General features: G+C 33.5%; 5 protein-coding genes across 14 annotated transcripts; 1 reads left to right on the top strand and 4 right to left on the bottom strand.

Moving 5' to 3' along the window:
- Window positions 1–1585: 1585 nt before the first annotated feature.
- On the bottom strand, window positions 1586–6432 carry PEX22 (peroxin 22). Of its 4 annotated transcripts, none has more exons than XM_068644085.2 (9): window positions 6256–6432; window positions 6026–6165; window positions 5172–5408; window positions 5034–5081; window positions 3965–4021; window positions 3773–3874; window positions 3084–3149; window positions 2224–2325; window positions 1586–2082 (listed from the first exon to the last, which is right to left on the bottom strand). In XM_068644085.2, exons 2-9 carry the CDS (start codon window positions 6143–6145, stop codon window positions 1978–1980), a joined length of 837 nt encoding a protein of 278 aa, XP_068500186.1. In that variant the 5' UTR covers window positions 6146–6165; window positions 6256–6432; the 3' UTR covers window positions 1586–1977. The 4 variants fall into 4 exon arrangements, with proteins under 4 accessions (XP_068500186.1, XP_068500185.1, XP_068500184.1 ...); XM_068644084.2 differs by having other exon boundaries at window positions 6312–6429; XM_068644083.2 differs by having other exon boundaries at window positions 6026–6304.
- Window positions 6433–8868: 2436 nt separating this feature from the next.
- Window positions 8869–10435, bottom strand: CYCP2;1 (cyclin p2;1). Its single transcript, XM_068644082.2, has 2 exons — window positions 9810–10435; window positions 8869–9453 (listed from the first exon to the last, which is right to left on the bottom strand). Exons 1-2 carry the CDS (start codon window positions 10232–10234, stop codon window positions 9177–9179), a joined length of 702 nt encoding a protein of 233 aa, XP_068500183.1. The 5' UTR covers window positions 10235–10435; the 3' UTR covers window positions 8869–9176.
- Window positions 10436–10988: 553 nt separating this feature from the next.
- LOC137835535 (uncharacterized) lies at window positions 10989–19185 on the bottom strand. 2 transcript variants are annotated; one of them, XM_068644080.1, is made up of 14 exons: window positions 18975–19185; window positions 18557–18702; window positions 18311–18444; window positions 17955–17993; window positions 17729–17821; window positions 17477–17593; window positions 16717–16812; window positions 15639–15752; window positions 14969–15022; window positions 14643–14690; window positions 14126–14276; window positions 12173–12338; window positions 11880–11949; window positions 10989–11417 (listed from the first exon to the last, which is right to left on the bottom strand). In XM_068644080.1, the coding sequence occupies exons 2-14, from the start codon at window positions 18633–18635 to the stop codon at window positions 11160–11162; spliced, it is 1419 nt and encodes a 472-aa protein (XP_068500181.1). In that variant the 5' UTR covers window positions 18636–18702; window positions 18975–19185; the 3' UTR covers window positions 10989–11159. The 2 variants fall into 2 exon arrangements, with proteins under 2 accessions (XP_068500181.1, XP_068500182.1); XM_068644081.1 differs by having other exon boundaries at window positions 18854–19150.
- Window positions 19186–19789: 604 nt separating this feature from the next.
- On the top strand, window positions 19790–24279 carry BBX10 (B-box type zinc finger protein with CCT domain-containing protein). Of its 6 annotated transcripts, none has more exons than XM_068644074.1 (6): window positions 19790–20268; window positions 20646–21234; window positions 21788–22009; window positions 22116–22462; window positions 22881–23045; window positions 23680–24279. In XM_068644074.1, exons 2-5 carry the CDS (start codon window positions 20650–20652, stop codon window positions 23005–23007), a joined length of 1281 nt encoding a protein of 426 aa, XP_068500175.1. In that variant the 5' UTR covers window positions 19790–20268; window positions 20646–20649; the 3' UTR covers window positions 23008–23045; window positions 23680–24279. The 6 variants fall into 6 exon arrangements, with proteins under 6 accessions (XP_068500175.1, XP_068500178.1, XP_068500174.1 ...); XM_068644073.1 differs by having other exon boundaries at window positions 19975–20268; window positions 20473–21234; window positions 22881–23402; XM_068644072.1 differs by having other exon boundaries at window positions 20082–20268; window positions 22881–23402.
- A 753-nt stretch (window positions 24280–25032) lies between these two features.
- Window positions 25033–25702, bottom strand: BBX31 (B-box type zinc finger family protein). Its single transcript, XM_090302522.1, has one exon. It carries the CDS (start codon window positions 25593–25595, stop codon window positions 25221–25223), a length of 375 nt encoding a protein of 124 aa, XP_090158648.1. The 5' UTR covers window positions 25596–25702; the 3' UTR covers window positions 25033–25220.
- Between the last annotated feature and the right edge of the window lie 707 nt (window positions 25703–26409).

Here is a 26409-nt window from a genome sequence, read left to right as displayed (position 1 = left end):
GACGGGAGGATAAATGCGTTCCGAACATTCTTACAGAGAAGGAGGAAAAGGGATTAGAAAATAAATATTTTCTTAAGGTTTGTTACAAAGTTTCTCATCTTATTATTCTTTTTTTTTCATTATTATATTTCTCTATTTTAGTTTTATGTTAGTAACAATAAATTCACCATGATGACGTAATTACTTTAAGGTACATAGTTATCTTGACATTATTGTTGATGTGGGCATCTACGGATGAATGTGTTTTGAATACGACATTCTTGCGGATGGGAGGAAAAGAATTAAAAAATAAATATTTTTTAAGGTTTATTACGGAGTTTATCATGTTATTCTTTTTTTTTTGTTTTCATTATTATATTTCTCTTTTTTAGTTTTATGTTAGTAACAACAAATCAAAATTAGTTATGTTTATTGTGTTATAAATTTAAAATTGTTTAATATATTTTGTACTGTAACTTAAATATTAAAATAGTAGGTTAAATTTCATAAATGATGAGAAAAAAGTTTCTATCTTATTTTTACTTAATGATATTTAATATTTAAAAGATATGAATACTAATAATAATATACAATATAATAATAATAAAAAAAAAATGATGCACATACGTTTGTTTCCGCTAATTCTAATAATGTTGATCTCCATTTGACTTTTATAATTAAAGTATTACTAATAACCCAATTTTCATCGTAAAACTAGTTTCCATCATATCTACCTATCCTACTAGAAGAAAGTGCCCATCAATAGACTTGTTTGAGAAAAAAAAAACTCATACTATTAATTTTAAGTAACCAACCAACACCATATTACAAACAAGTCAATACAATATCAAAGAGTATAAAAACTATATCACATTAGTCACACAAAGGACAAATCACACGCAAATTCTTCCTCAATACCACGTTTTCTTCCCACATATATACTTTAGAAAACATCAAAACTACTCCTTTTTACTGGAATTTTATTTTATAATTTTGGAACTTGGAATCAGTGACTTTTCATATTATAGAATCTGAAAGTTAACATTATGATTTTGTGCATTAAGTTGTAGAATTTGAAATAAAGAAAATTATATGTGCATTCTAAATTGTAGAAATAAAAAAAAATAAATAAAAAAAATAAAAAATATATATATATATATATATATATATATATATATATATATTCTAGATTGATACAACATACTACAAATTGATTTGAATAGATCATTTTAAACTGGTGAAATATCAATCTCCACGTAATTTTAATTTTATTATAGTAGGATTCCCTCTATTTTCATCGTAAAAGTAATAATGAAATTATACAAATAAACTCGTTTGTAAGATTCCACATGTCTTAGCAAATTGGACCCAATCAAGACCACTTTATACTTAAACTTAAGATTTCTTTTGACTAACATTAATATTGAGATAAACAGTTTAAAGATTCACTTCATAAACTATGTATTTTCATTGGCCAGTGTAGTTCATTTTAATGATACCAAATAAAGTATAGTGTTATTTGAGCCACGCTATTGATTTTTATTGGTCATGAGGTTTGTTCTTGTTACCAACTATGAATATAGACCAAAGTTTACACAATCAAGAATGAACAAACATCTTTCACAGCCACTTTGATAGTTGGAGGACAATTAGGGATATGATTCATGATGGTATCTCGTAATGAAACAAGATAAAATACAAACATCCAGTAAAACTTGCCGCCTTGCCAGTTTAAAATGTCTGGATGGGATACAATGTAAGGCACAAATTTCAAACCAAAGAAAAAAAAAAAAAAACTTCTTCAAAGCATCTTCATAACTCAAGGTATTCCACCTAACTAGAGTGAGAACCTTAAATATTCAACAAAAAACTAACTTTGTTCTCATACGTCTAGAAAAACTGAAAAAAAAACTTGTGGTGAATGTGAAAACCAAGATGCACGTAGGAACAAACTAGGAAACATTTATGAATAACATTTGATCTTTAGTGGTTTTAGAGTCATATGGATCCAAAGAACTGTTCCAGAGATGGAGCACTGAACACATTTGCAGCAGTTCTTTCGGCTTTATAAGGAGATACATGAAGTTGATACTTGATAAACCTCTGCAACATAATTCGTTGTTAATAGTTAGAGGATAAAATTAAGCATTGTGATACTGTAGCTTCAACAACAATAATGATAGTAACATATGTCAGTCTGAATTTGACTTGAGGGATAAAGTTGAGATGTATATAGCAACATACAGCTAATTGAGAGACAATTTCAGGATTTGAATCAATATGCCAGTCAGGTTCCAATTGCCTAACAAATGATGACCGTCCATTCTCTGTGCTGCAGAACAAAACCTGCATGAAGGTGGCAGAGATCAAAATAGAGTACATAAAAGTTATTAAGAAACGCAAGAGCAAGGTAGACAGTAAGCATTGAGTTCAATTCATGGAAACTGAAAGTATTCATAAGATATATACAGAAGACAATTGTGTTCTACAAATCTGGATTTGTCAATGTCTATTTGTTGCTATTAATTTATGCAACATTTGTCTCCCCCTTTTTCTTGATTGTTGATCAAGCATACATAATTTTTGAAGGGAGGGAGAAGAAACAGTCCCAGCCAATGGTTTCAGAAATTAGGGCTTCACGGACCTCTTAAGAAAACTAATAGCAACATATGACCCCGAAACATATTTTACCATCTATCTTTGGTATTCTCGACATTAATCAAAATTCTTCAGTGAAAAGATAAAAAACTAAATGTTCTCTCTCTAAGTGTACTCTTTAGATTAGCATAGATGTCCCTTAGAACATATCTGATCAAGATGTTTCTTAGAACATATCTGATCAAGATGTCTTCTGCAATACAAATTTTTTAATCATAGAGGAGATCTCTGTCTGATAATTTTAATACATTTTGAATAAAAATGAAATAGATACTCCCATATGGTCCATCAACATGTGTATTGTATACAAAAGGATGTTCACATAGTGAGAAATATTTGTTTGTATAAAAAACGGTTGAGACAGAGCCCAGAAATATCACAGCAAGAAAGTCATTAAGTTTTACAATGAAAAAAATAGTGTAACTGCTTCATGCTCGTTCTCATACCTTGTCCTTGACCAAACCACCTGAAGTGAATACCCCTGCTTCTTCCAATGCTACAAGAACTCTTTTCTGAAAAAATAGTCCATATATAAAGTGTTTAAACATTTTAACAATAAGACATACTACAAGGTGGCAGGAGAGCAATTAGAACTGAGAAAATTTAGTTTGCACCTAATACTAACATCAGTAAGATATGTACCATCTCAACAACTTAACATTAGCATGATGCCATGATGTAAATAAGAGTTAACCCCCACTTTAGTTTCTGCAAATGTAAGTCAGTCACTTTACCTTCTGACTTTAAAACCTCAAGTTAATTTTTTTTAAAAAAATCCTTCGCAAAAAGTAGTGTAAATTGCATTATTGTAGAAATAATAAATTATATTAATAACCACTGTGTGGACATTTTAAATGGTCTTCTAAAAAAAATATATAAGGACTAATAGCAGAAAATTACATTTCAATTTATAGGTAAAATAATCTTCATTTGACATTAAGGACTAAAATGAATCATGTTGCCCCAAGCAAACTATATAATATGGTTGCTCACTTTTACAAAATTGTTTGGTTGTGAAGAACATTTTGAGAAAGTAAGAAGGTTTTCAGCATGTAATGTGAAGTGTTAAGTAATTCCATTATATTCATCAGATAAGACACATTGCGGTACTGGTATAAGCTGACAAATGACGCACCTCACTTTCGTCGTCCAGAACTCGTTCCATGAGATATAAATCGCAAAATTTTGTTATTTCCAATAATACTTCTAGCACAGAGGATCTCACAGTGGCTTGTTTCTGGCAAGAAACAGAATGAATAACATCGGTATCTTTCTCTGCATTGATGTCATAAAACAAAAGTGTAAACAAAAGGGGCAAATTCATCACCTGCAGTTCCTCTGGAATACTTTCCTCGAGGATCACTCCAAGAAGACGGCAAGTTACCTACATAGTACATACACACATTGGCCTAACAGTTAGGAAGCATTAGTCACATGCCAACATCTAATAACTAACAACACTGGCGTGTAACAAATGTTCCTCATTTCATCACAAGTCAATCAAATTATAACAAAAAAATGTGGCACAAAGAATTTACGCAACATCTCTTATTCAGGTTTATCATATGAATAATAATAGTATATGACTATTAGCACCACCTATAATATAAACTTTTAAAATTTGGACTTATATGTTATAATTTGACCAAAATCTCTAGTTGATGTGAGATCTCCAACATAGACAAAATAAAGAACATAGAAATAAAATTTCCACATCAAAGTAAGCATAAGAAATAGCTTCTATTTCTAAATAGTTTTATTAACAACCTTCAATTTTAGATTAAATTAATGAGTATATATATATTTTGTGTTGCACTCAGTAAGGAGATTATCATCAATCATTGAACTTCAAAATTAAAATTGAAAGACTGTTGATAACTAACAATTCTCATTCTATCAACAAGAGATCTTTTTTTAGGAGCAATTTGATGTCATCACTAGCCCACCTCTACCTCAAGATAAACTGCAATTGAGAACCCCTTATGCAAATCTACAGCCATTTGATTATCAATCAAAGGGAAATTAGAAAGTCACGGGGCACACATTTAATAACAATGGCTAAAGCACTTGACGTCATCCTCTCATTCAGTTTCTGTTAAGTTTATGTAAGAATGAATAGCAATGAAAACAAGAACAATTTACAACAATCTTCCAAAACCGTTTTATTTCAGACTAAAAAGAACTTAAAAAAGTGATTGCCCAACCCGTGCAAATGTCATGCAAATCGAATCTGTAAAGTTATGACAGTTTTCATTATATTAAGATCTAAGTGGTTGTCCAAGATAGAGGTTTCTTATGATCACAAGAAACATTGTTTTCTATAAGTCCATAACAACAACAAACTGTGTATGGCCTCATTAGTCCACAATAATAACAGAAAAAACATCTTCCATTACCTTTCTTCCTTCACTCAACTTCTGCCTAACAATCTGCCCCAAGGTTGGCTGAAAAAGTTGAAGAAAAAGCAAGCTCAGAATTGCCAATCACCCTTGAAGCTACCAAACTCATCCAAAATGGAAAGCCAAAAAATCTACCTTGTCTGGCTGGAAGAACTCATCAACAACATTTTGTGTCCTTGAATCATCTGAGGGTGAACAAGCATCTGAAGGAACCACCGACAAATTCGAATGTGTAGTGACTCCAGGATTGCTAGAAGAAGCACCTTGCCGTTTTTGTTGCCTCCGTTGAGACCCGGAGGGAGCTCTCAACAGCCTCCATGTGAAAACAATTGCAACAGCAAGACCAGCAACTGCCCCAAAAGAGCGTATATCCTAATACCCAGCATAGTATTGCCAAAATCATTGGAACAGACATGTTCAAAACAAATGCCAAAACAACACTTTGATCATCTATAGCATACACCTTCACTGAAACAGATAAGTAGCACCAGAGAATAATCATCATTTTCATCTTCCCTACTCTATTTTTAAGCACCCGAAGCACCGATTTTAACAAACCTATTATGATGCATCAGAAGAAACTTCTTTTCTTTTCTTTTTCAATTTTGACAAAAACATAAAAACCATCCCTTTCTACCCACACCCAACAATAAATTAACTAGGTAAAAAAAACCTAGTTGAGTTTTATCACCAATAAATAAACTTTGAGAGCTAGAAATGAGAATTACACAAACCCGGATCACAATCATTCATTCAGCGATAAAGGGTCAAAGAGAGCACCCAAATCGAAACTTCAAACAGAGTGAATGAAAGAAAAAACAGGAACGAATAATTACGAATTAGGCAAGCGACAATTAGCAAAAAGATAAGATTTTAATATCAAATCAGATCCAATCGAAAGACGGGCCGATTAATGAATTTAAAAAAGAGTAAAATTGAGGTTAAAGCAAGGAAGCGAGTATAGAGAGAGAAAGGGAGAATAGAAATACGAGGTTGTGGAGAGAGACAGGGAAAAAATTGGAGATCTTGAAAGTGACATAAGCTCCGAAGCGTTTGATGAGGTGGATGAGCTCCTGTTTGGAGGAGTCACCGTTGCCGCCGGTAGCCATGGCTCGCCGTCGCCGGAATGCTGAAATCGGAGGGAAAGTTCAATTGCTGAGTGGCGATCAGTGTGAGGATTTTGCAGAGAAAAAAAGGAATGAACGTTCGAAAGCCAAACCCAAACAGATTATTTGTTTGCGTCAACGACCGCTATAAGCTGCCGTCAGAGCTTACCGATTTGCTCCAAATTTCTCAATTTAACGTTACGTTCTTTCGGGAAAATTACCAAATTTCATGCTCACATTTCTCATTTATTTATTGCAAATCAAATGCATTAAAAAATCAATTTAATTAAAGTCTTCCAGTTTTTTTTTTCTTGCGGCACAGTTTTTATTTATTGCACCACAGTTTTAATTTCTATTCAATGCAAGTAACTACATTTTATATGATCATTTGTGGATTTTTATAAGATTGATTTCAAAATTATTTGAAAGCTGTGTGTATAAACTAATTTTTTTAATTATTGGATAACTCGTGAAGCTCATTAATTTTCATTACATTTATAACTGTTTTTTAAACATCTATCGAATTATACGGTTTTTATGTAAGTATAACAATTATTTCCAGTCTTAAATAAGTCAATAAAAAATTGTATCTTAAAATAAAAATAATAATAAGTTTTAAAAGAATCAAATTTGACTCAATGAAAAAGTTGAATTATTAAAATACTTTAAAAAAATATAATTGTATATTTTTGTAGTGGTAAAACACTATCTGTTCATAAATTGTATGAACTATTTGCCGCTATAAATTTAATATTATATATATAATAGTTTATAATTGAAAAAAAAAACATAAGACACAAGAGTGTGTGAGTGAAACACCAGCAGAAACTGTTTAAATTTGTTTTCAAACTACAGCAGATTTATTTTCAAAGTCGAACATACAAAAAAGAAAAACTTTTGACAATAATTAGTTAATAAGGCGAAAGAAGACAAATATAAAAGCTTCCCATTTCACATAATACTTTTTTCTTTCAATGGGTTCGAGACACATGAAAACTTATAATATAATAAAAAATTATTTTATTTTTTAAAAGTGATATAATTAATTTTTTAGTGGCTACATTTCAGGTTAATATTTAATTTAATATAGTGATTTAAAAAAAAATTAATTTGGTCTCAGTGTTTTTTTAAAAAGGTACAATATGATCCTTTGTTAAATTTCCACCAACAACTTAACTGTTGATGACGTGGCGCGCACAATGTTATTGGTTTGCATACATGAACTGAACAAAATTTTAGGATTTTGAAATTTGAGAAAGAAGATTGAGAGAGAGGGAGGCGGTGACGTCTATGGTGGTGGAACCAAGGGAGGTGAAGACAACTATGGTGGTTTCGCTCGTGTTTCACTCTCTCCATTTGTGATCGCAATCACCACCTGCAACCGTTTCGCTCGTCATCGTCGCACTCACTGCCGTCGGAGTAGTTGCCTTCACCGTTAGTGTCCACCGTCCCTCCCTCTCTTTTTTTAGTGGGGTGGAGTGATTGTTATTTGAAGAGTGAAAATGACTAACAAAACAAAATAGCATTTTAAACAATTTACATCATCATTTGCTAGTGAATTGGTTGATGATGAGATTTAGACATAGAAACCAACATATATTTTTCTTCCATTATTTTGTTAAGTTCCACCTCTGCCTCCACGTTCACCTCCACCTTCCTTTCCCTCAATCTTCTTTCTCCAATTTCGCTCAGCTCAAATCTTAAAATTTTGTTTAGTCCATGTGCAAACCAATGTCATCAATAGTTAACACCATTAGTGAAAACTAAACGGAAGAGACCAAATTAAACATATTTAAGAAACCTTATGACCAAATTGATTTTTTTTTAAAACCACTATATTAAATTGAATATTGATCCAAATATAGAGACCAAAGAGGTAATTATACCTTTAAAAGTAGATACCTTTCTTTTCCTTTTATTTATTTGGCGCAAAACTAAATTATTAGGGATGAAAATACTTATTCTCATACTTAGTCAATGTATAAATAATATAATTCTTTATATTATTATACTGTTACAGTAAATAGTATTTTACTTTGTACATTACATAAAAACATTTTTATTTTTTAATAAGTAAATATTTATATATGTTCAAATATAAATCATATTTTAAATTTATAATGAATAATATATAATGAAATATAAAAATAACTTTCACTTTTTATTCTCAACCTAAATTACATTCATTATATTCAAACTGACCTATTTAACTATACTCAAATTGCCTTTCTATGTCTAATTGATAGAGCAATAGCTGCACTCTTCAAATTATCTATTCTAATTTATAGTGTATGAGCAAATAATTTTAGTTTAATACTCATTCATGTCATAAATTAATTTGATATTTGAAATTCTGATTCAACTCAAATTCAATTTCAAGATATATTTTTCCGACCATTCAGCATCTTTTTAAACTGATTAAGAAATCCGATAGTAAAAACACTGGAACAACATACAAGAAATTACTAATTTGATCACAAATGATATTAGGTTTGAACTCTGTGTCAAAATGTACTGAACTTTCAATTATTTCAATCAGGAGAATGTTAGTATACCTTTTTCAACACAATTTTTTGTGTTAAGATTTAGGAAGTGAGAATCACTGAAATTTGTATTTTTCAATAATTTTCAGTTTTGTTGCGCATGATCATGATCTACTAGTTTCTTAAAGTTTTGTTCCAAATTAATCTAACTGGACTCAAAAGTAAGTAAACCCTATACAAGGATTGTTTCCTTTAAGGATTCCGTAAATTTGAATTAAGAATCTTTTGATAACATTTCACTTTCAAGAATAACAAGCTTTCTCTAGAAATGAAAAAGAGAGAAAATTTTTTGTTGTGAAAGCCAAGCCAAATTGATAGAGTTGGTAAGAATGATATCACGTAGTGTTTTTTTTTCTTTTGCAGGAGGCAGAAGGTATGAGAAGCTATGACATGGACATGAGATAGAAGAAACGAAATTGGGGCATGAATGATCAAATTACTGGGAGGTTGTGAAGAGGAAGGGAAGGACTAAGAAACAACCAGCGATGATGTCAGTGTAGAATTTGAGGTGGGGAAGTGCTTTGTTTATCTTCAACGGATATTTCAGCCTCGAGGTCTTCCATAGCCTTTGGTGTCAATGACTTTTCAATCTTCATGCCGGTGCCATTCACAGCCATCTCTTTTTCTAAGTGAAAGCAGTAGCTCTCAAAAACTCCAGAGCTCACAACAACTCTAAAATCCAACAGAAAGAGTAACTCTAACTCAAGCTTGTTCAATTCAGCATTGCTCACTCCTCCCACTCGAGCATAAACGGCGTTGTTATAATGTCTACAACTCACAAAAGCAAAGAATAAGGCACAATAATAGACAACCGGAATAAAGACAATAAAGCAATTGTCTAATTGTAGGGTTCATGAAAGTGTAAGCTATTAAAACTCATCTTCACTTTATTCAGCTGTGTTGCTCAACACCACATCTTATGAAAAATGCATAAGATCAAGGTTTTAATTTAAAGACTGTCTGATTTCGGCAGTGTTTATCTGTAATTTCTCACAATATGAAGAAACGCAACTTGAATGCAATTTAAAGCGTGGCATAAAATAAATGGTATTTGGAATTGTTCAAGAAGATTAGGCCATAATCATAAGAAAATGTGAGGAGGAAGAAATGGAGCAGGGACTCACTCATCATCCAGCATCTTGGAAGCGACCATGACACTGGTAACTAGCAGCCTGTGCACATTCAAGGATGTGACAAGGGAATCAGGATGTCTATGTGCTAACCTGTCTATATAGACATAGCCAACCACGAAACAGGAGGGGCTACAGTTAGTGTACTTGTATATCCTCTCCAAGTACTTAGGTATGCTTATGTTTGGTGCTCTTACGCCATGAAAAGTATTCAAGCTGTTACCAAGTCTTACTGAGCTACAGTTCAGTCCATCTAGCTGCTGGTTCAGAACATCCACAAGCTTTTCATTGCGAGCTAACAGCTTCTCTAACATGGAAGACAGGAGAAAGAGCACTCTGGGCAAGTTCAGCTCGGACAAGCTGGTTTCCGGCAGCAGCTGCCGACCATGGTTGCTGTTGTATCCACCTGCTGTTAACATTTAGGCCATTCTTGGTGGTTTCACCAAAGGTTGTTATACTTGGAGATGCCCATGGCTACTATTTGAGTGGTTAAAGACTAAAGGGGGCGTTAGTTGTAACCTGCTCGTTATCTAGTTTGGGGAACCACTCAGACTGTATGCCTGACGTGTGTGGCTCTACCACAAACGAAATATTAGGATTGCGATTGAAAGTTTAGCATCCTTTACCTTGTAAATCTCGAGCCACTAATATTCTTAATCGGGGGTCCCCACCCCACCCTTGAGTTGTCACAGGATAAAAACAAGGCATGCACGAGAATACAGTCTGGCAACGCAAACTTTACTCGCTTGGTTCGCGTGAAAACAAAACTGGAGGTAGATCTTCGTACGCCACAAATACTAGGCCCCTGTGAAGGAACTTTTAGAAGCATAAATGTCGAAGCAGTGACCGAATAATGTTAATTCAGCTACTTCATAATAGTTACATGATAGCTACCGGCCAAAAGGCACGGGCAAAATCATGTTTTGCTAGTGTTGGATTGTAGAGTCGGTTAAGGATCCATGATGCAGCCGACTTTTAATCCAGAGAGACCACTAATAATACTACTATGTATTTAAGGATTGTTGCTTTGCCGTTTTACGATATCAGATTTTCTTTTGCACCCTTACGAACACCCGACATATACTGGCCCATAAATAAACGATGCTATTAACCAGAAGTCTTGCTATACGTGATAAAACAGTTGTAGTATGGAATAAGATATTGCTGGAGCACAGTAAGAATAAACTTTTTTTTTTCTTTTTTGTGAACAAAGAATGACATTTAATACCGAGGGGTAGCCAAGCCAGTGGAATCATAAGGAATGGAGATCCCCCTATCATCAAAATATTTGAAATATACCTTGTATGATACTGCCAAAGTATTAGGCATCATATTCTATCTAGTCTATACACTGTAGTTAATGGAATGAAGTAATTTCTCTTCATCGTTTGGGATTTCTTTGGGTGAGAGATACGGGTGTGATTTGGAATTCATCTTGTTCCACTCATTTTCAACACGGAAGAAGATCCACTGGAAGCGGCGGAAAATCTCCAAAGCAGCAATTATGAACACGGTGAGGTAATTATGACGAAGATGGGCAGACAGCTTATATGTCCACGTGCAACGCAAAATCAAATTGCTTCCAATCACCCAAAAGTAAACCTGTATGTATATGTAAACAACTTCAGCACATTGAGAAAACAATCTGTTCTTTGTTTCGGTTCTCCACTCTTACTCTTACATAAATTCAGTAAACTGGCTAGAATCACATTGATAAGATTATACGCATATGAAGAATTATCATTAGTGGTTGAATAGATATTTCCTACAAGAACGGATGGCTTATTGTGAAATGAGGATTCCATGGCCTATTTAAAACTTTATAACTGCAAAATCATTTTTATCTTCTTATTTTCGTGCTCTGTAATACATACTTGATCTCTTCATACACAACATTTTTTTCTTGACAGCCCCGAGTCCCATGAATGTTAATATTTTGATCTCTTTAAATTCATTTTTGTGTAACTCCGGTCCCACTGTTTACCTTGAAAAAGCAATATAACGACAAATTCCAAGGGAAAAAGTACTGCTGAACTCAAGCTATTCTCATACAACAAGACTTACCCATCTCCTTCCGTGTAACATATGTGAGAACAGATGTGGCTTGTTAAACTTGAATATTCGAGTGAAGCCACTGTCAAAAGAGAAAGCAAAAATTAGATCATAGAAAGTCAAACGACAATCATCAGATCCAGACAAACTCACTTCCGGAAAAATAATAATTTCTTCTATTCCTTAAGGTGTTTTGGCTAAGATATAAAAACATTACTGACAGTAGAATCTACATCTCTACAGTTAGAAGCTTAACTCAAAAGATACTATTAAAAGTGCATATAGTAGGACAAACACTGGCATACCTTAGGTCCCAATCTCGATTTACATCCCAGTAGAAGGAGTATGACGAGTTCAAAACACCTGAGAGAAGCCAGAGAGGCCTATAAAAGTTTGTCCACCTCTCAGGGAAGACGTGATATTTAAGGGCTGAGAGAAAAATCACTGGCACTGCAGTCGAATATTTGAGAGCTGAAACCATAACCGAAAGAAATAAATATCAGTGCAAGACAATAAAACCATCTATTTGAAAAACATGATAAGTTGTTCATTCATAATTAAAGAATTTCATCTTCAATGTAAAAAGATATAAAACCAGCTAAAAACATACAAACTGCAGAATGATTATAAACAAAATCAGAAAAAATAAATTAACAGGACTTTTCAAATTTTTTACATAATCACATTCTCAATATAATATAAAATCATGAAAATTGAATTATAAAATATGACCATGTAAGGACGAGAAGTCTTAAAATTTCATCTTACAAACAGCACAAAAAAGCAAAATACAGAGAGTCATTAGTCCTTGACATGAATATTTTATGCTTCCTTCTGTTTCTTCTTTTGATAAGAATAGAACAATTTTGAAAAATCATAACAAAATCTATATGTCACATCAAGAAAACTCAGCAAAAATGTCCCATTCTATATTATGTTACACGCAACAACCTATAATCAAATTATGAGAATCAATGCATCATATTGGGTTAAAAAAAAGCAAGCTTGAAGACTTTAAAGCTATGTAGCATAGACACTAACACGGACACAGAGATACATATAATTTCTAAAATGTAGGATACGGGGACACGAATCTATATATTATATAATTATGAATTATATAAATTGACAATAAAAATTTATGTGTACAAATATGTTTCAGTTTTTTTTATAGTAGAAAGATGTTTCTCATGGCTAATTCAAAAGGATTTGTTCCTTATTTTTATAATCGTAATAAAATTTTATACAATAAGTTTGATTTTTTAGAAAATTAATGTATTTCTCTTTTTTAAAATTGTGTTAGAACCGTGTTAGTTTTTGAATTAGACAATTCACCGATACGTGTCATACAAATGTTGTACGAGTGTCGGTGTCCGATACGTATGTCCGACACGAACACACCATTTAAGAGGCGTGTTCGAGCCTCATAGTTTAAAGTACAGTTGAAAGACTATTTCATGTGCAAAAGATGATTTCAATATAACAAAAATGTCCTAAGTTCACCAAGCAAGTTTTTATTAGCTTAAAACATATATAACATCACATTTCAATGACACAAAATGAGATATTAGAAATTATTAAAACAGTATATTAAGAAAATTTCAAACAATATGCTCATGAAAGTTGACATAGTGACATTGCATTTAAGTCACTAAATAATTGTTAGAACTCTCACATCAACTAGAGATAAGACCAATTTACATTATATAAATGTGGGCAATCCTCACCTTAAAAGTTGGTTTTGTGAGAATGGATTAGACTTAAACTCACTTTCTAATATGATATCAGAGATTATCCAAACAAGGCTTGTTGGCCTTAACGTGTCACCCGCGATAGGGTTACTGTTGGACCACCCACAAATATCTAATTCCACACATGAGATGTCATGTATCAACATACGAGGGGTTGTGTTAGAGATCCCACATTGACCAGAGATAAGACCAATTTACGGTATATAAGTGGAGACAATCCTCATTTTACAAGTCGGTTTTGTGAGGATAAGTTAAACTTAAACTCACTTTCTAATAATAATATTGGTAATAAGAAATGGAGTCCTAAACACTTGGAACCAAAGCATAAAATAAATCAATGGAAACATTCCCTGTATCTTAAACTATGTCTGATACAATTTTGACAATTGACACAATCATACGTTTGTGATAAAATACCAAACAGGAAAAAAATGTTCTATATTACAGAAACTTTCAAAATTTAGAGGATCACGGAAATAATAAGTTCTAAAAACACAGAATTCTTACCATTCAGAAGACTAGTTTTCTCTCCAGTATCTTTGTACTGACGGAGGCATTGGTTTAAGCGGAAAAGATAAGGCAAAACAAGAACCAAAGGGATTGCAACAGAGTGGCTGCCACAAACAGAATCAGCTTCCAACCAAGCAATCGTGGCAACCTACAAAAAAAATAAAATAATGCCATCCTATGTTGACAAATGAAGCATCGACAGAAAGAAAAAACTAAATATACAAGTCGAAAAAACTATTTGTTAAAAAATAAGCTCCAGTGGAACAGAGAACAGTGAGTACCATCAAAATTGTAACCAAGTTCCAAATCTCAATATTACAAAAATCAAATATAATTTGTTTTGAATGAAATCAAGGAAACTTATCATAAATAAAAATGAATTCATCATACACGTGAACTTTATCAAGTTCTGTAATAGTCAGAATGGGATACTGAAGTTGCTAAAATAACATAAAAAAAATAAACTCTTAAACCAAGAATAGAAGACCTTAAAAGCAAATGTTCAGAATCAAACCTGTTGATGGACCATTCTACATACTGAACGCTCCAAATCAGAAAACACCTGCATAAAATTACAACCATAATCAAAATAAAATAGTTATGCATTACTAGAAACTAAAATTTAGATCAACAGATTATGTCAATTCTAAACTCTCAGGTTGTGTCAGTGTTGAACCTCTGTATCCATAAAAATAAAAATAAGTAAATGCAGGCGAAAGCATATAGCTTCAAATCTCTAAATGAAATAGACTAGGCTCAAAACCTAATGATAAAGATTAACAAGGAAGAGGAGGACAAAGGCCTTTCTACTAGAAATATAATATTGAAAAGGAAGCAAACCTTTGCCATGGAAGTTAAGATATCGGCCAAGAAAAAATCTGCAAATGATATCGCCTGTTTTAATGAAAAGACAAAACAGTTAGATCATATTCAAGCATAGTTCCAAGTTCCAACAGTATGTTAAAAGCATCAATTCATAAGGTACAGAGTAAAGCAAGAGCAAGGTTTAGGCTCAAATATCAAGTCTTAAGACTCTCAGTAAATAAAGAACAAGAATAATTTTCTTCTATGCATCAAAGTTAAACAGTGTAACAGTTCACATATCTTAAAGGAATGTTCAACATGAAGCCTCTTTGAGGGTTTTACTTGTGCACATGCACATAGTATGTTGATGGATGCACCTATCGAGACAAAGGCTGCGATAAGAAGGTTATCAATTGTGTTTATTAGACTTGGAACAGCATGTCAGCATCTATTCTATGGCTCCAACATGTTTTTTACAGGTACCAAACAAGAGGGAAGTTATATGAGTACTTATGTAACTTTCATGAAAACTGAATGTAGAGAAGCAAGTGAATATATGACTCTAGCGATCTATGTTAGAGGTTTATATATCCTGCCCCCTCATGCATATCATAAATATAAGCCAGATGCTAGAAATTTCTACTATTTGGAGAGTAATACCGTAAGAACTTACTAACACAATATATCCAAATAAGAGTGAACTTGCCTGAAATGGAAAAACTATTCTCCCAAGTGTCCTTAAGAAGAAATATCTAGATGAAAAATAAAAGATATCAAAGGGGAATATCAAAACCATTATAGCGGCAGCATATAAGAGCACCTGCAGAATAGTAAAAGGAAATTTAAAAAAATAACTTCCAGCAAGATAAAAAAAGGAAGCACAAAATAGAATTAAATGTCCATCAGTCATTTATATTGCAACAAATAAAAATATGTATTTATAAGTTATTTTCTGTATGATGATTGACCTGAGCTTACTGAGTTACTGATATTGAGTATGCTTTTTATTAACAAATGATTGAAACTGAGTTTACTTTTTCAGACTGAACAGCTCAGGTGATTTCAAACAAGCACAAACTAAATCAATATTGAATTTAAACAAAGAAATATGCTAAGTAACCATTTTGAAGGTATTTAAATAAAAACATCCAATATGATGCTAAAAATATTACCCAATATTTCTCCCTTCCTTGCTCCCACCACAAGAAAAAGAAACAGATATAATAGAGCTTTTAATACCATGATTAACAATAAGTAGATCTTTTTATGTCCAAACCTAATGTATACAAGAACAATAAAACTTTATCCCACTACGCAAGATTGGGTACATAGATCGCACAACACCATTCCTACATAATAACTTTTTGTTTCTCACTCTCTTCACTAAACTAGGGTCCTAGTCCACTCTAATAATATTAACTTATAAATAAATGATTAAAATTGTCTCCCAGTAACATGATCAGTAATCATTTGCAAAAGATATTTTGCAGGCAATGTACAACTTTATTAGATTGGTTCATCATAAACTTTTTGTTCAACAAAAGGCAAAAAGAAAATGCAAGCGAATAAAACACTTACAATATGAATTACAATATAAAGTGTTCGGTTCAGCTAACTTTAAAGAAATAATTGCATATATTTGCTTATTTTGCAAGATTTCCAAGGAAGCTTTTGAAAAATTATTTACCCAAACCTAAGTGTTACCTAACATGAACCAAATTCCAAAAAAAGTGATATCCAAGCAAACAAGCATAATAACTGACGAGTGGATGCATCTATTACACTGGTTGTGATGCAGCATATGAGACTTCTCCTTGAGAATAAAGATATATATATGCTGTCATACTGGTTGGAACAATAATTGTCATCCATGTAGCACACTGCAATAATCAATAGGAAAAACATGATTTCAGTCAATCATTCAAGAGTAATTATTGACAATAAGGAAATGAAGAGTTAGTGTAAAGAGAGAAAAATGAAATATTAGTGAAATGGATGACAACGTGGATATGTCCCAATTTAGAAATATAATAACAATAATTGAAGGCAAAACCAAGCAGACTAAAGTAAAAATTATAGAGTAATAAAAACAATTTTTTTTGAAGTATAATTAGTACACAGATCAATCATTCCAATCCTATATTTATTCCACAGAAATGAGCGCTCCTTAGTTTGGAAAAAATATGGAACAACTAATAAAATATACAATTTTATCCCACAGGGAACCCTATTCCCTCCGGTCAAAATTGTCATTCTTTGCAAACCGGAAGAGTTCAGTTTTTGTCCTTTCCTTATTTAACTTTACTAGTTATAAAATTATAGTTACGATTCTACTCAATGCTTATTTCAAGTACTAAACTTGAAAACAGAATGAACAAGAATGACATACAAGAACATTCTTGAGCAAACCAAATATTCGAATAGAGATAGTGCTATACTATTGTTCCCAGCAAGTCATGACACTACCAATTTTATTCTCCTTGAATCAGACAAAATGCTGATTTTATGTGCCAAACAAGACAGGTCAAAGTGGTGAGTTGATACCTTCCATATTTCTCTATGGGTCAGATGATTTTGATCAAGATCAAATATTTTTGGATAATTGACTCCACCTTGAGCAAAAAACCATAAGTTGATTCCCCACAGCCAAACCATCAAAGTCTGAAACATAACAAATAGATAAGACACATGATACAACAAATGTATATGCAAATGGGTGACTCCATGCAATCACACAGAGACAGTGTGTTGGGTTGGGGGGGGGGGGGGGGGGGGGGGGCGCGGGGGGGAACTAACCGCTAGAAGAAGAGGGTTAAAATACAAAAATGCTTCATAAAGGAACAAATCCCGCTTGTCTGCACTCATTATCATGACAGAATCCCATCCAATCTGCAATTTCCAACATGGCAAATAAGATTGTGGAAATATGATGAAATACTTGAGGACAGGGCACACAATCTCAATCTCAAACCACAACACACAGGAGTTGAGTAGAAACATTGCAGAGACAAATACCACTGACCTTGCCACAGATGAAGCCCCAAATGAGGAACAATAGCACCTACAGACATCTCAATTGCATTATTGAAGAAAGAAAGTAAAAGGAAAAATAAATGTAAAGAAGTAACACAGTAGGAGGACACACGGCTAGGTCAAAAGTCACATTGCAGCTTATTATGTCATTCTGTATTCAAATAAATAATGTCAACTGCCACATATTTTTCTCCCGGAAGGAATCAAACATAATTGCATTCCATCATCAAGTCAAAACAAATTTTGCGTTTATTAAAATGACAACATTAAACACATTCTAAATTATTAATTAAAAACTAACACAAAGTTCCGAACACTTTCTGAAAGGCAAAGCAATGTAAGAACCTTGAATCTCCACAACAAGGCCGGTGATGGCATCATTGAAGCAGCACCCACAGCTGTCACGCTACCCTTTGAATCATCTGCCTCCACGGGATGCAATAAACCTTCCTCGCTGCCATTCTCCCCCTCGTGTTCATCTGAGGACAGCACCGACTAGAAGTTATATGGTATTCATAGAACACCAAACCAACACAAGGAAAAACTTAAAACAACAACAGCTGCTGTTAAGGGACTTATAATTGAAGTTACCGAGATCATAAACAACTGGTCTACTCCCAGACTTGCGTAAGTGTGTACTATTAGCAGGAACTGCAACACCTCCAAACATAGATGAAAAGAAAACACAAACAACTACGCTCTTGTACCTGCACCCCTCCTCCAATTCCCCTAATAATCTGTCAACATGCGAAATTTGAAAATTAATTAATTAATAAACTAAGTAACTAATTAATTTGTGCACTTTACCAAATCCAAACTGAACTAATTAAACAAATCAACACTGCTAGTGACACAAAGCATAGCCTAAATTAACATAGGTTCATCTACCACGATTCATGCACGAGCTACATTGTTAAATTTCAGAAATCGGAAACGAAAACAATTTTTCAGCTAATCGAAGAATGAATTGAGCGTGAGAATGTCGATCCAAAGAAGTGGAAAGCCGAACCGAATCGAATCGAAAGGAGGCGTTAGTTGGAGGATGAATTGAAGTGTCCGCGTGATTACTTGCGTGGTTGTGTAGCTCGCTATTTCACATGGCGGAAAGAGGGTTTAGATTGCGAAGAACAAACCAAACGCGTAATATTTGAACAGTCACGGAAGAAGACCGGTATTTTGAACTTTGGTAATTACTCTACAAATCACTTGTAATGTGGAATAATTTTTATCGGAATTTTTGTCTTAATATATTTTTAAATGTTTATTTTTATTATATATACTTTAAAAATTATCCTTTTTATTTATTTTTATATATTTTCTTCAATTAAGTATTTAATCTTGGTATTTAATTTAAACATAGTCGTGTAAATAATTGGTTATCACTTCAACAATGGTTACATTAAAATATATCTATAATTATTTTAATTATTTGATAGTATAAACTTTTGGACTAAAAATGTATAAAAAAAATAAATTATTATATTTATTAATTAGTTTTTAGATAAATTTAATATTGATAGATTATATGCAATTGAAGATTTACCATTATCTATATTTTATTTTTCATATGTTTTACTTAAAAAATAAATGTTATAATTTTAAGATACTAAAAAGTATATTAAATAAATTATAAATGCGGCCTTCTGAAGCAACAAAGGGTTCGTATGCGTAGCCATTGGACACTGCATGTTCAGTTCATCATTACACTCAATACATATGCTAAAATAGTTTAAGGAATATTATTTATATAACAAAATAATATAACCTTTTTACTGGGGCAATGACACATGGCATAAAATAAAAGGTTGTTAAAAATCCGAATCTATCTGGCACTTTCTTTGTGTGCATCTAATAACACACAAAACCAAAATCAAAATCTTTTTCTTCATTATTTCCACATATATTTATCAAAACATAGGGAATCAAAATATTATTTGTGATATTTCATTTGCATTAATTTACACTTGAAGCACTGTCCGGATAAATCTGCTTAATTATTTGCAGTCAGAACAATGGCTGAAATTTTCTTCCACAAATCAGTCCACATCAGCAAAGAATCTATTTTCAGACTTTTGCTGTTGGCACTCCTAGCAAAGCAAACCTAATAAATAAAATCATGATTGTGTTAATGTTACTGGTAACCTTGCTAGTTGCTAGTATCTGAACGCATACATTACTTACCCTTCGGAATCTACACCACCCTTTGTTTCTTTCAGTCACATTCATGGGTTCTGGGTTTCCAGATCTTGAATAATTTTTTGTACCAGCTGGGTCTGGAGGGAAGCTTCAGCAACTTTGGTCTGGTAAGTAAGACTCATTTTATTTTATTTTATTTTGCGCATGACGTGAACAACAATTATGATGGATAATGGATAAGATAATATGGGTTAAAAAATGTTCACCTAATTTGTTCTACATGTGGCTTTATTTTTTGTTTGCATTTAATCTCAAAAGGGTTCATTTCATAACAAATGATGTTTTGATTGGTTTGATCGGAAATGGCTAAGGGTTAGGAGCAATGATTCAGATTGGAGGATTAGAATAAACAAGTGGGTTGAATTTAGCATAAGAGACTAGTATGGTGTAACGGAATTGGATTATAAACAAATAAAGTTGAGCTGTCTCTATCAGCTATGTTGGAGTTTAGTTGAGTTATGGTGAATAATGAGTGACATTGTAGGGGCATGGAACCTCTGTGTGAGTTTTGTTGGGCTGTGAGAGCTGTGGTTTACTGCAAGGCAGATTCTGCTCGTCTCTGCTTGCATTGCGATGGCTGTGTACACACTGCAAATTCTTTGTCTCGGAGGCATTCGCGTTCCCTCCTTTGCGATAAGTGCAATTCCCAGCCAGCAATGATACGTTGCATGGATCATAAGTTGTCTTCGTGTCAAGGTTGCGACTGGAACCCGAATGATTGTTCTGCATTGGGACATAGGCGCCTCACGTTGAATTCTTACACTGGTTCTCCTTCTTTGGCTGAGTTTTCTAGGATCTGGTCCTTCGTGTTTGATGTTAATTCCTCCCATGGTGGTTGGGAATTTGTTGGTACTTTGCCAAAAAGTGAGAGCTGCACTAGCCAGTGTTTGGAGCAACCTGATCACAATGGTGGTTCCTTTGGTTTGATGAGTGAGAAGTTGGATGAAATTGAATCTTGTTTCAGATATGAACCTTGGATGGGGCAATGTCACATCATTCCCTCAAATCCAAATTACACACCCTTCTGCAAGGAAGAAGCTTTTTTCCTTCCTCGAGACTCAAACCAGCCAAAGGTAAGCCTTCTACTGATTTTGTGTTTTGGTTCATTGTTAGCAATATATATGCATTGTTTTTAACTTGTAAATACAACACACCAGGGTTTAGTATATTATCAGTGCGTTTCTTTGCTCCCTCCATTTATAAATATATGTCAAATAAAGCCATACATTGCACAAGGATTAAGAAAACTCTTTAAATTGCCTCAATTATAAGTATAATTGCACTTGACTAAATTATCCACTGTTAAAGTATTTGAAATATTATCACTCCGCTAATCTCTAAAATTCCATTTAGTAAAGAACGGAAGATACTTAGAAAACAAAGAAAAATTTATAAGGGGGAAAAATTATGTCTTCTTAGTTTCTTAAAGTGACACTTCACTAAAACAACAAATATTTTGAAATGTAATATTTCACAGGGAAAGAAGAACTATAATATTGACAAAAGTGGTTAGAACATGCAATATGAGAATTAGTAAGCTCTTTTCATGTTCCTAGCAATTCTCTATTTCCCTTCTTAACCAAAGCTGATAGAATTTTTTTTTAATATTACTTCTTATCAAATTAGCCGCAGGAGTGTACCGATCTAGGAACTCGTGATGGGAATGGAATCTGTGAAGGTCTGAATGTGGACAGTGCTCCAATAAATTTTGAAAGTGCTGATGAAATATTTGGCTGTTCACAAGCTGCCACAAGATACCCCCTTGAAGATGGAGGAATGGACTGTCTATTGATGGATAAAAACATATCAGTCACCGAATCTAGTTCACTTATTGAGAGTGCCTTAGAGGTTATTTCTAAAAACTCATTTTATGATTCTTGTCTCTAAATTTCCTTATGGTATAAGGTTTACTGGTTGTGTACAAAACTAATTGTCAGCCACGTGATTGTTTAAGGCATCATCATCAATTCAACAAGATTGTGTGGCTTTTCAGTCATCCGGGGCTGGTGGATCAGTTAGTGTGATGCAGGTCATGAACAGTAATACAAATTGTGCACTTATGAATCCTAGCAGCACTAGAAACATCAGTCTGGGATTTCCTCAGGGTCAAGTTCATTCAAGCATACCTCTTCAATTAGGCAACATTGTGGGTGAAAATAGTTCTACTGAATATCAAGACGGGGGTATATCGCCAATGTTTCTGCCGGGTGAATTCCCCTGGGAATCAAATTTGGAGGGTACTTGCCCACAGGCAAGGGATAAAGCTAAAATGAGATACAATGAAAAAAAGAAAACTCGAACGTACGCACCTTTAATTCTCTACATATTTTATGGTAAAATGAAATGGAGACTCTTATTCAATTTTGTTTTACTTTCATGACAAATATGCTCATTCAAGTTTATGTGCATGCACTGACAGAGGTTTAACTGTTAGTTGTTTAAGTCACGCACTGCTAGTCACTCATTTGATTTTGTGAGCTAACAAAACAACACATAATAATTTGGCATCTAAATAACTATTTACATGCACTTTATGTATCGTAATTGTACCTCTACCGGAATATCCATGCTTCATTATGGTCTAATATTTGAAAGATCATGTTATCAGATGTTCAGACCTCATGAATTTCACCCTTGTCGTATCATTTTAGAGAGCCTTTCTTTTGTGGCGAGGGTGAGTGGAGACTCTCAACAGTCTTTGCTAATTTCTTATCTGCAGGTTTGGTAAACAAATAAGATATGCATCTCGCAAAGCGAGGGCTGATACAAGAAAACGTGTGAAAGGTAGATTTGTTAAAGCAGGTGAAGCATATGATTATGACCCTCTTGTGACAAGGGACGTCTAAGAATATTATCTGCATGAAAGATATGCTTTTTCTGACTGGTTAGTCTGTCATTGGACATTGTAACTACATTGCATTGTTTCCAACGGATATTTTGTTTATCACGCGAAAGTGGGAGAGTTTTAATGCAGCTAGATAATGATTCAAAACTTGACTGCTTAGGTGATTGATACAGATCTATTAGAGATTTTAACAGGTTAGTATTTAAAAGAAAACAAAGATATGAAGGTGTTGCAATTGGGAATTGCACAGGAAGGGATTGGATGTATCCCAAGACATTGCATTTAATTATACATAGGAAGTGTAAGAGAAAACAGGTGTGGGACAAAGGAGAGCACAACGTTTGAACAGACTTCAAACGGCATCACGGTCACTACCAATTCAGATAAACCCACAGGGTAAGATAAGCACAACTTCATACATCTAACAATCTTTTTTTCTTAGAGTTGTAAAAGGATAGAACTGAATACCCTTTTTTCTAGTTAAGATTAATATCCAAGTGCTTATAAAAAGTTATGTGTTCTAAAGTCCTGCAATATGCCTATATAGTTCCTAATTTATTTACCATTGCTTTTTCTGACAAATAAGATTAGACTTTTTATTGCATTACATAGAGTTAAATCATCTTTTGTGTTCTTTGTTGATGTTTGGATTTTATCATTCAACTATTTGCAGGCCTGCATATTCTTCCTTGCTTTGAGAGATGTACATAGTTATCCATCCTGAATTTGGAAGATGATATGGTGTGAGTGTCTAGACTAACCGTCCGGTTTAAAGAATAAAAGGGAAACTGGTGTTTGGCAAGCAACTATAGCCAACCTCACATTGTCTGCTTTGAGTTTGGTCCTTCCTCCAAGGGATCCTTCACACGAAATTATTCTGTCATCCTAAGCCATTGTTCAAGGACAACAACACCATAATTTGGAACCTCTTCGTTTATCCCATTTTCATCAGATTAGGGAGAACTATCACCTATGTACGGATTGAGATACCGTTGTTCTTGACATGCAGCATCTATTTGTATCTTTGGTATTGCCTCAGCTATTTCATTGCTTCTATGACTCTATTTCTGAGGATGATACTTCTTTCTTTAATAATTGTACAAAGAACAAACTTTCCTCTCTTCAAGGGAAGTTTGTCTCAGCTACTCCTCCGTTATTTTCTGTTACTTTCTATCTGTCTTTTCATGTTATTGTGCATAAGTATAAGTATGGAGATGCAATAAATTTTCCTATCCTAATAAAATAGTTATTGGATTTTCCATTTTTTTATGCAGTTTTGTTTATTTTGGCGTAGTAAGTTTTTCCATTTTACTATTTTTATTCCTGTATCACAATTAATAAATGCATATATGTGATTAAAAATTAGGTTAGAAAATAAGGAAATAATTAACAAAAGACACTTCAGTTGAAACAAAATTTTTAAAAAAAAAATCCATATATAAATGCACTTAAAGTTTTACTTGTAACTCCTGATCAAAGTTACAGCAAGCAGTTCAGTTTTTATATATTACATAAATAGAGTCAGAAGAATGTTGGTCATCAGAAAGAAACTGTTGCCGTTACTGTTGTGAGTTCTCTGAGAATGTAACTAAACCATAGGCTGAAGTTTTGGTCCATATGACGAGTTTGTAGTGTCAATTCAGCATGTTTACAGTGAACACCTGTGAGATGTCACTTTGATCTTCAAACAATGGAGGTTTGTGGTTGATTTACTACAGCATTATAAGCTGGCAGCATCTTTTGACAAGGAATAGAATCTAAAGAATTTGAGATGAGAAAAACCTTTGCTGTTTTTGGTGTCTGCTAAAGATTCAATCATGGAAATATTTTGAATCACGTTTAGTTTCCTTAGTATACAAAAGAATCTTGAATTTCTCTAACCTACTGCAAGTATCTGTTCTTTCATAGTTTATATACTCTTACAAGGTATAATCATTGCAAGAATCTGGCTAAGGATTGGTGTTTTGCTTGAAATAAAAATAATCATATTCAATTAACTATATCTACCAGAGATTAAAGGAAGAAATAAAACAGTATTAAGCCTTCCTTCTATTGAATATAGTTGTATTAGCAACTCTCCTTTTTCTTTAAATCATGATATTAAAAACATTAAGCACTTCTTCCCCTTATGAATGAGAAGGGGGATCACTAATCTTTGTATTACAACAGATCATCCAAGAGAAAAAAAGAAAAGAAAAGAAAGAAAGATAGAAGTTAAAACAAGAGGGAGGGGTTGTTATGCATTCTTGAACACTTTCCGTAGGTTCCTCTGTTGTTAGGAAGATTTCCTATGACCCAGTTTATGTTGGGTGGAAGAACCACCTCTAGTGATTCTCCAATGAGATATCTTCGCGTAAGGTGGTGACATGTGTTGCACAGAAAGCACCTAATGTGCCTAAGGGCCAAAAAGTTAGCTCCATGAACCCTTGTATCACATTTTCTACACAAGTATGCATCATCAGCTTGACAATACAATGAAGCCTGTAATCCACACAGCTCGCAACATTTACCACTTCTTGTATCTCTCTCTTCATGTAGGAAGCTGCTGCAGAAATCATGTTTCTTTTGTCCTTCTGCACCCTTGCACATTTTTGTAAGCTCTATGGGATAAGCTTCTTTGTAGTTTCTTGAACAAATGGTGTAGCTTGATGCAGATGAATACAAGCCTTCTTATAACAAGGGGTCATCGTTCTATGGATGAGTTCAACTAGAAAAGGACAGGGGTGCCACTTCTACACGTAACCACACGTGTCTATATTTTGAAGCCATGTGTTTTTTTCCAATTGTGCCTAAACGTCAATACGGTGATTCAACTAGTTTTGACAAAAGGAGGGAGAAAAATAAGAAAAAAAAGGGTAATGAATGATTAAGCTTAAAGATTCATTAGATGCTTGAAGGATTGTTATGAGCCATAATTTGTATTGGTGTGTGTGGTTATGAAGATTTATTGTATGGTCTAGAATTAGCACCTTTAAATTTGTGACCCACCAGAGCCCATTTGGTTGCACCTAAGGCCACTTGAATGGAAACTGATTGACTCACTGGTATTGGTTGAGAAGTTGTGTGGTTTTCTGACATGTTTTTGTCTCTCACGGTTGGACCAAAAAACTAAGTGTGCTTTCACCAGAACAAAACCCGTCCCTGTCCACATATTGTTCGTCCCTGTCCACATATTGTTCTTGAGGTTGACATATTAGTCCACTTGTATGGTTGAAACCAAATTAGCATCAAAAGGACTATTCATTAGTAGTGACCAATGTGAGTTGGTGATTCCAAACAAAGATATAAGTTGATGGACAAGAAAAAAGATGAATCGCGATTGGGTTATGATGACGTAGAAATAACTTTGCCATTAATTCTTTGGATACAAATCACAACCATTTATGTTGTGTTTGGATGAGGG

The sequence above is a fragment of the Phaseolus vulgaris genome, chromosome 5, assembly GCF_051622355.1.
Source record: "Phaseolus vulgaris cultivar YP4 chromosome 5, ASM5162235v1, whole genome shotgun sequence".
Lineage (NCBI taxonomy): Eukaryota > Viridiplantae > Streptophyta > Magnoliopsida > Fabales > Fabaceae > Phaseolus > Phaseolus vulgaris.
Note: the sequence above shows the minus strand (reverse complement) of the source record. Positions and strands in the feature narration are given on the sequence as shown.

Bases quoted from the DNA above. Each gene is read 5' to 3' on its own strand.
- PEX22 (XM_068644085.2), bottom strand. From the start codon at position 6,145: ATGGCTACCGGCGGCAACGGTGACTCCTCCAAACAGGAGCTCATCCAC. The intron at 4,022-5,033 runs GTAATGGAAGAT...TGTACTATGTAG, and splicing joins AGTTGAGTGAAGGAAGAAAG to GTAACTTGCCGTCTTCTTGG. The intron at 3,150-3,772 runs GTGCGTCATTTG...CTATTTTTTCAG, and splicing joins TTCTGGACGACGAAAGTGAG to AAAAGAGTTCTTGTAGCATT.
- LOC137835535 (XM_068644080.1), bottom strand. From the start codon at position 18,635: ATGTTTGGAGGTGTTGCAGTTCCTGCTAATAGTACACACTTACGCAAG. The intron at 18,445-18,556 runs GTAACTTCAATT...TGCTGTCCTCAG, and splicing joins ACCAGTTGTTTATGATCTCG to ATGAACACGAGGGGGAGAAT. The intron at 17,594-17,728 runs GTTAGTTCCCCC...GTTATGTTTCAG, and splicing joins TTAACCCTCTTCTTCTAGCG to ACTTTGATGGTTTGGCTGTG.
- BBX10 (XM_068644074.1), top strand. From the start codon at position 20,650: ATGGAACCTCTGTGTGAGTTTTGTTGGGCTGTGAGAGCTGTGGTTTAC. The intron at 21,235-21,787 runs GTAAGCCTTCTA...TTATCAAATTAG, and splicing joins GAGACTCAAACCAGCCAAAG to CCGCAGGAGTGTACCGATCT. The intron at 22,010-22,115 runs GTTATTTCTAAA...TGATTGTTTAAG, and splicing joins TTATTGAGAGTGCCTTAGAG to GCATCATCATCAATTCAACA.
- BBX31 (XM_090302522.1), bottom strand. From the start codon at position 25,595: ATGTGCAAGGGTGCAGAAGGACAAAAGAAACATGATTTCTGCAGCAGC.